The sequence below is a fragment of the Chlorocebus sabaeus genome, chromosome 18, assembly GCF_047675955.1.
Source record: "Chlorocebus sabaeus isolate Y175 chromosome 18, mChlSab1.0.hap1, whole genome shotgun sequence".
Lineage (NCBI taxonomy): Eukaryota > Metazoa > Chordata > Mammalia > Primates > Cercopithecidae > Chlorocebus > Chlorocebus sabaeus.
Genome location: NC_132921.1, coordinates 676,649 through 692,459, shown reverse-complemented (window position 1 = coordinate 692,459; position 15,811 = coordinate 676,649). Strand labels below are relative to the sequence as shown.

Below are 15,811 nucleotides of genomic sequence, written 5' to 3'. Positions count from 1 at the left end.
CACCCATGAAACAAACCTATTTCTACAACGGGCTCAGGATTATGCAGACAGATTACATAACACCTGCTGGATATGTGGACTCATGCCTCTTTCCAGTGGCTCCAGCCTCCCATGGAGGGTATCCTCCTTCCAAGGTCAGGACTGGATAGAATACCAAAAATTTATTACATCACAAACACAGTCTGGTATTCCTTGTGCTGGCATAACAAAAGGCAATATATATAGTCAGCCCACTAAAAACACTCTTGGCCAGGCACAATGGCTCACGCCTGTTATCCCAGCACTTTAGGAGGCTGAGGCGGGTGGATCATTTGAGATCAGGAGTTTCAGACCAGACCTGGCAAATGTGGTGAAACCCTGACTCTACTAAAAATACAAAAATTAGCCAGGTGTGGTGGCGGCGCCTGTAATCACAGCTACTTGGCAGGCTGAGGCAGGAGAATTGCTTGAACCCGGGAGTTGGAGGTTGCAGTGAGCCAAGATCACGCCACTGCACTCCAGCCTGGGCGATGGAGTGAGACTCCATGTCAAAACAAATGAATACATAAAAACACTCTTAAGAACAAGGGACATGGGAAAAGTTTTTCAATGGAAAGGACCAGCTCATTAGCTCTCACTTTAGCATTTCCCCAACTAAAAGTGGTGACCATGCCCCAAATAAGGCCTTTTCAAAATGGAATAATGCAAACTTGGGATGGATTTATCTGGTTCACTCCTTCGTTTGGCCAACCAGCCAAAATGCTCCTTTGTGCTGGGAGCAAAGAAATCCCACCCAAGACCTGTGGCCAAACAGTAGGAAGAGATACGTGGTGGACAGCTGGAGAATGTTGTGACTACATTACCGTATTACGAGACACTGCCTAGCATGCAAGTATTTACTGGCTAGCTCCAAATGGGACATATTGGCTATGTGGCACTAACTTATGGCCGTGGTCACCTCCAGGGTGGTTGAGACGACGCTCCCTAGGTTACGCTTGGGCACAAGGATGAGTAATGCAGACCCTGCCAAAAACAGCAAACCTTTTTCATTTACAATCTCATTGGACACATTCAGTATTCCAACGGTATGATCATTTAACTTCAATCTTTGTACCACAGATCGCTATTGAAGATGTTATATGGGATACAGAAGCCTTAACAAATTGCACCCAAAAGGCCCTAAACAATGGGGTCATGCTTATGAGGAAAGCTGTGCTGCAAAATCATACGGCTTTAGATACATTAACAGCAGCACAAGGGGGCACATGCGCCATCATAACAACGGAATGTTGTGTGTATATTCCAGATATCGAAGAACATAACCCGGCTATGACTGATAGGAAAACCCAGATAATCAACCTGTCAGATCCAAAACCCTCACTGATTGGTTGAGCAGTTGGTTTGGATTCTGGGGAACTTGGTACTTATAAGAATAATTTCTGATCTGTCCTTTTTTAGCTTATAATGTTGTTATGGTATATGTTTGCAAATAAGCCCACATGTAGCTGAAAGGGCTAGGATAATGATTGCCCAGAGAATTGCTGTAGTTGAGGAGGTAGTAATATAGCCTGACCCAGCTTCCAGTTTTGCCCTCCTTTTGTTGCTATAGGTCTGGCCTAGGTCCCTATACATTTTTCTTTTTTTCCTCTTTCTTTTTTCCTTTTCTCTCTGTTTTTTATCTTCGTGGGACGTGACCTCCTAGGAATGAGAATTCCTAGTGATGTAGGACCTGAACTTCTAGGAATAAACCATCCTAGCAACGACAAACCAGCAGGTGGAAAAAAAGAAGGAAGCAGCAACCTGAGGCCAGGAACCCAATTCGTTTTTAAAATGCTTTTCTCCAAAAGACTTTAAAGAAAAAAAGGGGCCGGGCGCGGTGGCTCACGCCTGTAATCCCAGCACTTTGGGAGGCCGAGGCGGGCGGATCACAAGGTCAGGAGATCGAGACCATGGTGAAACACCATCTCTACTAAAAAATACAAAAAATTAGCCGGGCGCGGTGGCGGCGCCTTTAGTCCCAGCTACTCGGGAGGCTGAGGCAGGAGAATGGCGTGAACCCGGGAGGCGGAGCTTGCAGTGAGCCGAGATTGCGCCACTGCACTCCAGCCTGGGCGACAGAGCGAGACTCCATCTCAAAAAAAAAAAAAAAAGGAGGGGGGGGAAATGTGAAAGGAAATTAAATTTTGGGACCCCAAACTCATTTAGCCAAAGGAAAAAGTCAAGCTGGGAACTGGGTCACGCAAACCTACCTGCCTCCCCCTTTTGGTTCCTAAATAAGATGGCTACAAGATGAAAGGCTACACGCCTCCCCCATATTTTGCCCACAAGGAGATGCCTGGTGAGCTGTTCAAATTTCACCATGGTGGCCGGGCGCCGTGGCTCACGCCTGTAATCCCAGCACTTTGGCAGGCCGAGGCGGGCGGATCACTTGAGGTCAGGAGTTTGAGACCAGCTTGGCCAACATGGGGAAACCCCAACTCTACTAAAAACACAAATATTAGCAGGGTGTGGTGGCACTCACCTGGAATCCCAGCTACTCAGGAGGCTGAGGCAGGAGAACTGTTTGAACCCGGAAGGTGGAGGTTGCAGTGAGCGGACATCACGCCCTCCAGCCTGGGCGACAGAGGGAGACTCCATTTCAAAAAAATGAAAACAAAAATAAAACGTAACCATGGCAATGCACATTGATAGCTTATTTTTACAGGTGCAGTCACCCTAGCCCACCTGATTGTTCCCCTACCCCACTTTGTCTGCGTTATCTTACGTAAAATGCAGATTCCCCACATTTCTCCTCTGCCCCCTTTTGTTTGTGAAAAATCTATGCTTCTCAATACTCCGCCCTTTCCCCTTTAAATTTGAAGCCCTCAAAATCTTATCTTTGGAGAAAGGCATAGACTTGTCTCCTGGGTGCGTCCTTAACTTTGGCAAATAAATCTCCTAAAATGATTAGAGACTTGTCTCGTCGTTTTCTTCGATTGACAATATATACACACATACACATACAATAGATACACACGTACACACACGTATATACGCGCACACACATACACGTACATACATATACACATACGCACACATACACATGCACGCCTCCACACGCGCCCACACACACACACAGACGTGTCTCACACCACAGCAGCCGCCTCGGGACGTCACAGCCCACACATCCCCAGCGCTGCGGTCGCGCTCACTTCTCTGTCCCCACCCGGGGGGAGCAGCTTCCCCGCCTGGCCACGCTGACTCCGGGGAAGCGGACGGGGCGAAACCACTTCTGGGGAGGACGCCCAATCTGGGGTTTTTCTCTGGGTGCCCGGGGAGGAGGCGGCGCAGGAGCAAAGACCTGGAGGGCCTAGAGGCGGAAACAGGGACGCCTCGCAGCCTCCCGCCGACAGCGGCCCTGCCCAGGTCTCCAGGCTTCGATGCCTTCGTTGCTTTGTGCAGAGAACCCGACTACGTCAGTTCCCAGCATTTAAACAAAACGCGTTCCCTAGCTCCGCAGTGCCAGGCAACCGAGCGGTCCCCGCGCTTCCCCGCGGCGCACACCCTCCGCGCAGCCCGTGGAGCCTCCCCACGCCCAGCTCCCGCCGGCCCCGCCTCGCGTCCCGCCCCCTTTGCCGCCCGCCCCGTCTCCCGTCTAGCACTTGTCGCCCCGCCCCACGCCGTCCCCCGCCCGCACACTGCCCACCTGGGGTTGTCTTCACGCCCCGCGAACACGCCGCCCGCCTCGCTCCGGTAGTCGCCCACCTCACGCTGTCCTTCTCTCTTCAGTCTTCGCCCCGCCCATTCACCGCCCGCCTCGCGTCCGTCTTCGCCCCGCCCACCTGCCGCCCGCCTCCGGCCTTCGCCCCGCCCACCTACCGCCCGCCTCCGGCCTTCGCCCCTCCGCCGCCGTAGCCCCGCCCGCCATGTACCCAGTCTTCGCCCCGCCCCGGGCTGTGGCCCCGCCCACACGCCGTCTACTTCGCGTCTGTCCTCGCCCTGCCCTGCACCATCGCCCCGCCCACACGCCGCCTGCCCGGCGTATGTCGTCCTTGCGCTCCGCGCCGTCGCCCCGCCCACACGCCGCCAGCCTCGCGTCTGTCGTCGCTCCGCGCCTGCGCCCGTTGTCTCCCTGGTTGCGCCGGGTCTTCGCGCCGCGCCATGTGGGCTGTGGCGGGCGGGCTGTGGGGCTCCCGCGCGGGTCTCCGGGGCCTGCTCCGTTGCCGTGATGCTGCGCTTCTTCCAGGCTGCGCGCGGGGAGTGCACGGCTCTGCTGTCTTCTGCAAGAACTGGCTCAAGAAATTTGCCTCGAAAACCAAGTAATGCGGCGGGGTTTGGTGTCCTCGGGCGCGGTGTTCCCTGGGGGGCGGTGTCCCCGGGTTGTGGTGTCCGCCCACCCGCGTTCTTGCGCCCACGCGGCTTGGGTCGCCAGTTCCTGACTCCTGGGGTCTGCAGCAGTTCGGCTCTCACTGTCAACATTCACAGTTTTTCTGTTCGTGGACTTGTGTCGGGTTAAAAAAACAAAGTGACAATGTGTGTTTATTTTGATTCTTGTCACCGGACGTATTTTTCAGGAGATTAGTTTCAGGAAATGAGGAAAAATGAAAAAATATAAGAATTTCGTTGCTAATGTTGACTTTCTGTGTGGAGTTAATTTGAAGACTAAAGCTTGTCGTGATAATTAGTATTTTTAAATGATGAAAGATAAGTACAATAAAATATAATGACTTTTCACGCTGCTTTTAGTTCTTCTAAGTATGGTAGATGGGTGTATGTTTTCTACTTTAATACACTACTTTTAAGACAGTTTTAGACCCTGCAGAAAAATTGCAAAAATAGTACCGAGATCATGTGTCCTGGCACCCAGCTCCCCCTGTATTAACGTCGGACTTTAGCTTCTCCAGTTAAAGAGCCGACACTGATAGATTGTTGCTAACTGAAGCCCGTACTTTATTCACTTTTCCTTGGTTCTGCCTGCCGTCCCTTCCTGTCCCAGGTCCCCACCCAAGGTCCACGTTACATTGAATTGTCTTGTTTCCTTAGGCTGGAGTAGTGTGCCAGACTGCCCCTGTTTTTGATGGCTGTGCCAGTTTGGAGGGGTACTGGTCAGGTGCTTTGCAGGATGTCCCTCTGTTGGAATGTGCCTGTTTTTTTAATGCTTAGATGTGGATTATGGATTTTGGGGAGGAAGACTAGAGGTAAAGGCCATTCTCATCGCACCGTATCCACGGTCCACGTTGGCCGTGATCCCCTGCGTGAGGTGCTTGCCAGGTTTCTCTACCGTAAAGTTACTCTTTGCCCCCTTTCTGTACTCTAGGAGAAAGTCGCTGTGTGCAGCCCATGCCTAAGGAGTGGGGAATTTTGTCCTAAGTGATTTGCATTCTGCAGAGAGGATGTGTCTCTTCACCCCATTTATTAATTCATTCATATCACCAAGAACTCGTGGGTTATAATCCTGTGTTACTTAGTTTTGTTCAAATGTTTCCAGCTCTGGCCCTTAGCAGCTCTCTAAGCTCCTATGTGCTGTTACCATACCCTTGTCATTATGGCATTTTGCTGGGTTTTTGTGTGTGTTAAACACTTTCCTGCTTTCTGGCACTACAAGATGCTCCAGGCTCATCTTGTGTGTTTCCTACCGCAGCCCTAAAATCAGCCATTTCTCCAAGGAGCCCTCATTCCTTTTATTGGAGAGAGAGATTAGAAACCATGGGTGCTGGGTGTGTTCATTGCTTCTGGGGTGTCTGTCTTCAGGCCATCTCATCTGATGAAAGGATATATGTGTTCCTGTTCACCCTCGTGTAAATATGCACCTATAAACATTTCTATGTATAACCATTTGTCTCCAACTCCAGAACGTACTGTGTGGATCATTCTAGCCTCCCCTCCTTGCTTATCTGTAAGTCCCACTCCAGTAGTGAGCGTGGCTGCCACCTTTCATTTGCTTAACTGTTCGGTCTCAGTCCATGCCTGTGACAGCATCCGAACCCTTTACCTGAACTTCCATGGGAAACGTCTTTATCGATTAGACTCTAGTGTCTCTGTGCAGCTTGGCAGGTGTCTTTCTCTCAAACCTTGGGACTAGAAGTAGAATTTAGGTGAAAATATGAGGTTGAATTAAAACCATCTTCAGCCTCTTCCCCACAACCCATGTTGTTACCAATTAAATACTGAAATTTTTTAAGATGGCCAGTAACGTAACGTCTAAGTTTAGCCCTTTACAAACCGTTATGGTATCATAACCTCTTAAATTAGCTTATGTAACTTTTTGACTTTGCCATCACTAACATAATGCTTATTTTCTCCCCAAAGAAAAAAGTTTTGGTATGAAGGTCCTTCCTTGGGCTCTCACTTGGTGAGTATAAGCCATGAGCCACTTTATAATCTTGATGGGAGTGAGGGTTTAAAAGTTGGCAAAATTCTTACCTGGAGGTCTTTCCGTTTCTGTATTGGAGGGGACAGTGTCTGTGTGGATGTGGCTGGATGCCATTGGCAACATGGAGTTTTTACCTTTTCAAAAAAAAAATGTACCAACATTAATGTTCTCTGGAAAGTCATATCTTTTATCAAACTATAATATGGTAATATCCATTTAGTTTTTAGTGTATGTACCATAAAAGTTTATGCAATATATGGCTCCCATTCTGAAAAATAAATACATCACTTATACTAAAAATTACTGAATTATTCCCTTTAGCAGGGTGAACTTTATGGTATGTGAATTATATCTCAACACAAACTTTTTTTGAGAAAATATTTACTTGCAGTACTTTTAATCTTGGTGGGTTACCAGGTAAAAATCTAAAAGGATCCCAGTTTATCCAACTTTATCTTAATGAAAGCTGAGGCAGCGAAGAGTGATTAGCTGCTCATCCAGCTGAAAGGTTGCCCGTCCAGCCCTCCCCAGCCCCTGTTGTGTGAGTTGGTGAGTTTGGAGTTGTAACGCTGACCTTGGCATGTGCTCTTCTTCTTGATGGAGACTCACAAACCATCCAAGATGGAATTCCTCGTGAAGACCACCTCAAAGAAAACCAGGAAGGAAGACCATGTGCGCGTGAGGGCCCTGAACGGTCTCCTCTATAAGGCACTGACAGACCTGCTGTGCACTCCGGAAGTGAGTCAGGAGCTGTATGACCTTAACGTGGAGCTCTCCAAGGTAGGCTACATGGCCAAAGAGAAGAAATGGGTTGAGACAGCAGGCCTGGCACTCACTTTACCTGGCCCAGTCTTGCCTGACAATTAAAAAAAGACGCTTTAGGCTGGGCACGGTGGCTCACGCCTGTAATCCCAGCACTTTGGGAGGCCGAGACGGGTGGATCATGAGGTCAGGAGATAAAGACCATCCTGGCTAATACAGTAAAACCCCGTCTCTACTAAGAATACAAAAAATTAGCCCGGCGTGGTGGCGGCGCCTGTAGTCCCAGTTACTCGGGAGGCTGAGGCTTGAACCTGGGAGGCAGAGGTTGCCGTGAGCCGAGACCGCGCCACTGCACTCCAGCCTGGGCGACAGAGCGAGACTCCGTCTCAAAAAAAAAAAAAAAAAGCCACTTTAGCACTTACAAAGTCTTAGTTCTGGGTTGCAGAGGTGATACTCAGTCTGGTCATTGGAGCCCTGAAGACAGATGGTGGGTGTCTGCTGTGCAGAGGCAGATGTCTCACTGGAAGGCGAGAGTCCTGTGACCAAACAGCACCTGGCATGTTGTCAGATAGTAGAAGGTCTAAGCCTGCCTTGGGAAGAGGATGCATCTGCCTGTACCTCAGTACAGAGTTACAGGAGATGACTTCCTCTGGCCCACTCTGAGTTGTGAGGAGAAAAGGCAGCATCAAGCATTTTTGATTAGCGTCCCAGGGCAAGTGGCTGTGAAGCAAGCGTGGGGTCAGGATTCCGGTTTGGTTCTGCAAACCAGGTGGTTTGGTTTGCAGGACCTGGTGAAGAGGGGAGGGAGGTTTTGGGTTCTGGGGCCCTACTTCACGTGGGGGCGTGTGCGGCAGCAGGTGGTGGCCTCCAGCAACGTGCCAGAGCCCTGCCTTGGGTGGGAGGGGCGTCTGCAGCTGTGGTTTTCATCTCCTGGATGTTGTTTGTCTTGAAAACCCACGTAAACTAAAGAGTGACCTGTGCGGGGTGGGGTGTCAGGTTTCCCTGACTCCGGACTTCTCAGCCTGCCGAGTGTACTGGAAGACAACGCTCTCTGCCGAGCAGAACGCACACGTGGAGGCTGTCCTGCAGAGAAGTGCCGCGTCCATGAGGTGACGACCTTTGCTTTCTGAATGTACTTGCTTTTTGCTCACACCCTCCGTGTCTCAGCTGTTTCTCTTGTAGGTGGACTTTAACTTTTCATTGAGTATTTTTTCTTTTAAAGAAAATTTTGGAAGCATTTTCTTGAAGTTCATAGTATAATTTCCTTTCTCATATAAGCCGTAATGTAGGTTAGCATTTCTCAAAGTGTGCCAGGATCCCTAGGGATCTGGAGATCCTGTGAGGGAGTTCATTAGGGTGAGACGTTGTTTCACCTCTCCTGCTGTGTTGACAATTTGCCCTGAGGATGCAGGAACCGTGAGGGAAGACTGCTGGTGCCATGCTGCCAGCCAGGGCTGTGGGGCGCCACGCCACAAGCCTAGAGTAAAAGACAATGTCACTTTTACTTAAGAATATCCCAGATGAGACTCGACATGGTGCCTCTCACCTGTAATCCCCGCAGCTTGGGATGCCGAGGCGGGAGGATCCCTTGAGGCCAGGAGTTCAGGACCAGTTTGGGCAAGATGGCGAGACCCCGTTTCTACAAAAAATTTAAAAATTAACCAGGCGCAGTGGCAGCACACACACGTAGTCCCGCCTGCTCGGGAGGCTGAGGTGGGAAGTATCCCCTGGATTCCTGTCACCCCAGGAATTTGTGGTGGCAGGAGGATCACTGGAGCCCAGGAGGTGGAGGTTGCTGTGAGCCGTGATGAGGTACCTGCTTTCCAGCCTGGACAGTGGAGCAAGACCCTGTTTCTCAAAGAAAAATTAAAATCCGAGACAGTTTGTAAAACATTATTAATTGTATTAAATCTTGACCCTTGAGCATGTCTTTTTAATATTTTTGTAATAGGAAGTACATGTAAATGACTTGCTGTCTGGAGAGTGCTGAACAGAAAAGCATAGTGAGCAGACCGTTCAGGTGTGGGTGTCTGTCAGACATTCTTTCAGAAATGAGTGAGTGAACCCACCACTCCAGAGCCAACAACGGACCATATCTGTTGCCAGTGATACAATTTAAGCTTTCAAGTGAAAATCAGAATTTTAGGGAACTTGTATTCACCACTGTGAGCCTGGCAACGTCTAGATACTTGAGACTCCTCTGATGAGATTGCCAGCCACCGACCTTAACAAATGTGCTGTCGTGTGGTAAACCGCGTCAACGCTTTTAAAATCTGCATAACTAGGTGAACTGTTGTTTTCCAAATGACCAGTGCATGAGGTTACAAAACCGCACGCGGAGAGGTCGATTCACAGTGTGAGCCCGATGGTGAGTTTTAATGTAGCAGAGTGCGACAGGTTCATTGGTGTGGTTTCAGATTCCTCATTGCAGCTGTTTATATATTTATTTATTTGAGATGGAGTCTTGCTGTGTTGCCCAGGCTGGAGGGCAGTGGAGTGATAGTGGCTCACTGCAACCTCTGCCTCCTGGGTTCAAGCGATTCTCATGCCTCAGCCTCCTGAGTAGCTGGGATTACAGACGCCCGCCACCATGCCCAGCTAATCTTTGTGTTTTTAGTAGAGATGAGGTTTCACTGTGTTGGCCAGGCTGGAACAACTGACCTTTAATAAAGTACTTTTGTTGAATTTTTGTGACAAAGAAGATTCATACTTTTCTCAGAGCTGTTAAATTCTCTCTTCCCAACACATATCTGGGAGGCCTGATTTTTTTTTTTTTTTTTTTTTTTTTTTTGCTTTTTTTGAGACAGGATCTCATTCTATCTCCAGGCTGGAGTGCAGGGACATAGTCTTGGCTCACTGCAGCCTCAACCTCCCAGGCTCAAGCGATCTTCTTGCCTCAGCCTCCCATACAGCGGGAGCACAGGTGCGTGCCACCATGCTTGGCTCATTTTGTATTTTTTGTAGAGATGGGCTCTCCCTATGTTGCCTAGGCTGGTCTCCAACTCCTGGGCTTAAGCGATCCTCTGGCCTGAGCTTCCCAAAGTGCTGAGATTACAGGCATGAGCTACTGTGCTGGCTCTTCTTATATTTCAGTGAGAGGAGGGACAGAGTGCAGAAGCAGCAGTGAGATCCCAGCTGTCTTCTGTGAAGCTGGCCTTGGAGAATGTGCAAATATGTAAACAATGCCATGTTTCTCATTGATTTTGTGGGGGGAGTATATACTTTTTGTTTTTGTTAAAAATGTCTATGTAAGCATTTAGTGGGTTTTTAAGCGACTTTAAAAGGACATAGCTTTTAGATTTCTCAGTTTTAGTTTCTAGTATGGTAAATATTGGTAGATAGAACCCTAGTAAAGTAAATATTGGTAGATAGAACCCACATAAGCAAACGCTCTTTGGGATCTTCAATAATTTTTAAGACTGTAAAGGATCCTGGGACCAACAATTTTGGGAATTGCTGAGCTGGGTGATGATAAAGAAATTATTCAGTTTCCTCCTCAGTTTAAAAAGTGCAGAAATCCAGCTCACTGACCAGCTCTCTCAGAACTGGAATTCCTCCTTTCTGCCTCCCTTCTCATCATGCCCCATGTTTGGGGGGGGACAGACATAGACAAGGTGGCCACGTGTGGGCTTCGTTCCCGGCACCCTGCCTGGCTTCCCTGCATCGTTACCACGCATGATGATGCCCAGGGCTCTGTGAAACTGCATATCAGAGAACGTTCATTTCATTTCTTACTGTTTAACAAAACCAAGAAAATGGAGATTATCGACAAGTGTTGAGACAGCATTGTTTGCCGATTTTTAGGTATCAGAAAATTCAGTTGAGCTGAATGTCGCTCTTCCCAACTCCTGTGGGTCACCCAAGATTTAGGGTCAAGGTTTTCCATAGCTGTGTACCAAAGATCTGTGGTCACGGCTTTCACTGGTTATATGTGCCGTGCCTACATTGGCCTTAGGTCTGTATTATGTAATGTGCGTGATACAAATATCACTTCTGTGTCTAATATCTGGGAACCTGATGGTCGTGTCGTGCCAGGCGTGTGCACTGAGCGCGGGAGGACAGGCTGTTAGTGCACAGACACTGGAGCCCACGGCCATGGTGATGAGTTCAGATCGGGTGATTTATACAGATCTCACAAGTTGCATTGAGATAAGTAAAGGAAATTGCAGTTAGGATGCATTTTGCATCCCTTTTGTGATGTGGTAGTTGGTTAAAGATGACTCTTCTGGGCTGATGTTTTCATTTTTGAGTAATACAATAAATCTCACTCCTGCCTCTTAGTGACATCTTGAATCTTGTGTTCAGCACCGTCACACCTCTCCACTGAGCATCACGGCACAGCTGTGAGGCTCTGTGCATTCTCTCTCCCAGGCACCTCTTGATGTCCCAGCAGACCGTGAGGAATGTGCCACCGATAGTGTTTGTTAAAGACAAGAAAAGTGCAGCTCTCGCTGAGGTAAGGTTTCAAAAAAACTTTTTAAACTTTTAAAATTTTTATTTTTTTTAATTGGAGACAGGGTCTTGCTGTATTGTCCAGGCTAGTCTTCAACTCCTGGCCTGAAGTGATCCTTCTGCCTCGGCCTCCCAAAGTGGTGGGATTTATAGGTGTGAGCCACTGGGCCCAGATAATAATTAACTTTTTATAACATAAATGCTTATATGAATAAAATTTTAAGTTTAAATTTTAAATCCTGAAAAGAGAATGCACAGGTAAAAAAGAGAAGAGGCAGGGTGCAGTGGCTCAAGCCTGTAATCTCAGCACTTTGGGAGGCCGAGGCAGGTGGATCACGAGGTCAGGAGTTTGAGACTAGCCTGGCCAATTCGGCAAAACCCCGTCTCTACTAAAAATACAAAAAAATTAGCCGGTCATAGTGGCGCGTGCCTGTAGTCTCAGCTGCGCGGGAGGCCGAGGCAGAAGAATCAATTGGACTGGGGAGGCGGAGGTTGCCGTGAGCCGAGATTGCACCACTGCACTCCAGCCTGGGCGACACAGTGAGAGACTCCGTGTCAAAAAAAAAAAAAAAAAGAGAAGAAACCACTGAGAAGGGAACAAATGAAAAGTCATGAAAGAAGGGTGCAAATGAAAAGGCTTTCCCTTGCTCCTGTGCCCCTGTTCCCAGCCCAGGTCCCCAGAGGTAATTGCTCTTTCCGGTTTTAATTTTTTAATGCTTATCACTGTAGCTCTAACTAGGGTATAAATTTGACACGGCCAAAGTTTCCCTCCCACACCTGTCTCTCCCTCCCACCTCTCGACATGGATCAGTCCACTCTCGTTTCACACCATCAGGGCTTGTGAGACTTAGGTCTGTCCTATAACTGTAAGTGCTTTTATCATTTTCCTTGCTTTAGAGTTGGGTTAGCTGTAAAGATTAAAAACACGTAAATATATACTTCCCTGGCTGTTGGTTATCTGGTAGTTATTAAGGTATGTTATACCTTCAAAAACTCCGTCAAAAATCAGCGAATAGCGTTTGCAGTATTATAGGTAACTGTTATTCAGTATAGGACCAGACAGTATTTGGATCCCCCGAAGAAAAAGATGCAGTTTGACATTTTTGGTTTTTCTTAATCAGTGTATAGGTAACACTAAAAACTTTGTACAAGTAATAAGCTTGACAGATATGTGATTTCCCTTGCTAGCAAAAGAAATGAAGGAGTGAAGTTATAGTCCCTGCTGTAAGGAATCAAGGACAGTGCTGCGAGGGCATCAGCAAGGCATTCCCTGGAGAGGATGTGCCAGTCTCTCTGAGCTCAGACCCCAGGCTCCTGTCTCTGGGAGGGAGGTCCCATCAGGTGTTGCGGGTTCACTTCCAGAATAGTCACTGGACAGGGGAGGGTGCATGCTGTGCTTGGAGCAGGATGAGGACACCCCCAGAGGCAGGGGACGGGCAGGCCAGGGTTCGGGTGGAATGCAGTGTCCAGCAGGGCTTGTGGGCCATTGCCGTGGTGTGGATGGCATCCCATGAGCCTGGCTGAGGAGCAGTTTTCTCTTGTAGTTTAGGCTCCTGGCTTCGTGACTGTCCCCATCATCTTTTACCTTGTCTTGCTTGGAGGCTTTTTTCCCCCCAAGCACACAAATTCTGTGGCAAAACTGAAGCATTTTGCAAAACTACCTTGGAAACCAGATAATGGTTAGTTATTTAATTCAACTAATGCTTAACTGGTTTCTTCATAAATTTGAGTAACATTTACAAGTCTAAAATGTAGTTTTTAAAAAGCCTCGCTTTGTTATCAGAGGAAACGTGTTATGTAAAAGTAACAGTAAGGTATTTGAAAGCACAGGCTACTGAACAGATCCTAGTATTTGGGAAGAGTCAATAGAAGAAATTGTGCAAAGTCTGATCCAAAGCTCTGCAGTTACCAACACTGGTGTTACATGGAGCCCGGCTGTAAGTATGGCGGTGGGGATGTGGCTAACTGGTTTGCCCTCTGTGTTCCTCTGTAGCTTGACAAGTTACTGGCAGTCGCAGACTTTGGACCCCGGGAGGAAAGAGACGACTTTGTACAAAATGATTTCAGGTGGTGCATGTGGACGTATGTTTTGATTCCCTGGGGTGGATCCCTGGGTGTGGAATTGCCGTTTTCCCAGCAGCCGCACAGCTCCACATCCCTAGTAGCCTGCGTGGACCCCGTGGCACTCGCCCCCAGAGCCGGCAGCCCATATTCATAGACCTGTGCTGTGGCCTGGCCACGTTTACACAGTGGAGGCCTCAGGGGCTACCAGAGGTGTCTGCTATAACTCCTTCAGTGAGGAGAGGGCCTCTTGTCCTCTTCATTCATTCAACATGTTGTTATTGAGTGCCGCCTGTATGCCAAGCCCTGGTCTAGCATTTAGGATGCAGCTGTCTTTGGAACCTGCCTTTCACTAGGGGAAGCTGACGGGAAGCTGTAAACATCATAGATGGGTCAGTCGTGTGTGAGGAGGGAGGTAGAGGGAGGTGGGGCTCGGGAGAGCAGGCTGGGGGCACAGAAGTTTGGCCTGTGCGTGTGCACCCACATATACATCTTTTCCAAACTTGTAGTGCCTGACAGAGCCTGCGGGTACTGGGGTGTTTGTGGAGGGCCTCATTGCAAGCATGCAGCTGCTAGAGCAGGCCTTGCCTGTGGGCCTTAGACAGCAGCGTCAACATCGCCTGGGCACCTGCCAGAGTTAGGTTTAACCAGCCTGCCAGGTGCATCCCTGAGCTGGAAGCAAAGCTCCATACTGTAGCAGGCCTGGCCTGAGTGGGTCAGCAAGGGGCAGTGTGGGGGTGGCAGGTCAGGGAGCTGAGCCCAGGGTTTGGAGACTTTCCAGAGTGGAGCCCTGGAGGATACAGGGGCCGTGACATGGCCTTGATTAGGTGCTGTTCACCAAGAATAGACTCTTCATGAAGGCTAATAAGTGGCAGATCTGATATACCTCACCTGTAATTCTACTAGTTTAACTGGCCCGAGGCCCTGGCCATGCTTAGAGAAAACAGTTGCAAATGCATTTTTTTTTTTTTTTTCTGGAGACAGAGTCTCAGTCTGTTGCCCAGGCTGGAGTACAGTGGCGTGATCTTGGCTCACTGCAACCTCTGCCTCTTGGGTTAAGGCGATTCTCCTGCCTCAGCCTCCCGAATAGCTGGGATTACAGGTGCCTGCTACCACGCCCAGCTAATTTTTGTATTTTTAGTGAAGACGGGGTTTCACCATATTGGCCAGGCGGGTCTTGAACTCCTGACCTCGTGATCTGCCCACCTCAGCCTCCCAAAGTGGTGGGATTACGGATCTGAGCCACCGTGCCTGGCGCAAATGCATTTATTGCATACAGGATGGTGCATCTAGACTGTGCTGGCCAAATGCTTCTGATGCTGGAGAACGCTGAAACCACAGCCCACCTTCCTTCACTCCTGTCTCCAGTTACCTCAGACAGACGTTGGGAGGGTTCTCAGGCGAGTAGAGTAGGAAGTGTGATGTGCTGTTGTGTTGTGGCGATGACACTGTGGATTGGGGGCTCCGTTTGTGCTTGGTGTGAAGGCTCCTCTTCCTTCCCAGGGACGCCGATGCCCCGCAATCCTGTGGCACCGCAGAGCCGGCCACGAGCTCCAGCGTGTGTGGTATCAATCATGAGGCGCTCAACAAGCAGATTATGGAGTACAAAAGGAGGAAAGATAAAGGGCTCGGGGGCCTGGTGTGGCAGGGGCAGGCGGCTGAGCTGACAACGCAGATGAAAAAGGGAAGGAAGAGGGCCAGGCCCCGCCTGGAGCAGGACAGCTCCCTCAAGAGTTACCTGTCGGGCGAGGAGGTGGAAGATGAGCCGGACCTCGTTGGTGCCCCGGAGTACGAATGCTACGCCCTGGACACAGAGGAGTTGGAGGCAGAGGAAGGAGGTGGCACAACGGAGGACAGCCACGGCTGCAATGCAAGCAGGGAGTAGATGGAGAGGCGTCAGCTCTGCCCATCCCACGTTCGCAGGGAAAAGCATTGGCACGTGCTGCCGCATGTGGCTTTGTTGAGGCAGTTGATGGAGTTAAAACCATCTGCTCTTCTGTTACGTCGACGTTTTCTAGCTTTTCCGTGTATCTAAACACAGTTTGCTGCAGAAGTCACTGTTGTTTTTTTCCATACACTGTGTGTAATGTAAAAAATAAATGGCCATCTTACCACAGATTCTCACAAAAAGAAAATGGTAAAATTGTGTCTCTGAGATGCTGGCGTGGCCACCTCCACCTGCAGAGCCCTGCCAGGTGCCAGTGA

At 49.1% G+C, this 15,811-nt stretch overlaps 2 protein-coding genes across 6 annotated transcripts in view; one reads left to right on the top strand and one right to left on the bottom strand.

Moving 5' to 3' along the window:
* TXNL4A (thioredoxin like 4A) overlaps positions 1-3,743 on the bottom strand; it is a 52,208-nt gene extending 48,465 nt beyond the window's left edge. Inside the window, exons 1-2 of the mRNA XM_073006228.1 lie at positions 3,665-3,743; positions 2,501-2,592 (exon numbers count right to left, since the gene is read on the bottom strand). The gene's annotated coding sequence lies outside the window, so the exon portion shown is untranslated. The remainder of the gene's footprint in view (positions 1-2,500; positions 2,593-3,664) is intronic.
* A 319-nt stretch (positions 3,744-4,062) lies between these two features.
* Positions 4,063-15,741, top strand: RBFA (ribosome binding factor A). 5 transcript variants are annotated; one of them, XM_037988034.2, is made up of 7 exons: positions 4,063-4,277; positions 6,268-6,310; positions 6,935-7,111; positions 8,063-8,202; positions 11,465-11,549; positions 13,539-13,627; positions 15,110-15,741. In XM_037988034.2, exons 1-7 carry the CDS (start codon positions 4,120-4,122, stop codon positions 15,489-15,491), a joined length of 1,074 nt encoding a protein of 357 aa, XP_037843962.2. In that variant the 5' UTR covers positions 4,063-4,119; the 3' UTR covers positions 15,492-15,741. The 5 variants fall into 5 exon arrangements, with proteins under 5 accessions (XP_037843962.2, XP_008011886.3, XP_037843963.2 ...); XM_008013695.3 differs by having other exon boundaries at positions 4,064-4,277; positions 8,090-8,202; positions 13,539-13,612; XM_037988035.2 differs by having other exon boundaries at positions 4,064-4,277; positions 13,539-13,612.
* The last annotated feature ends 70 nt before the right edge of the window (positions 15,742-15,811 follow it).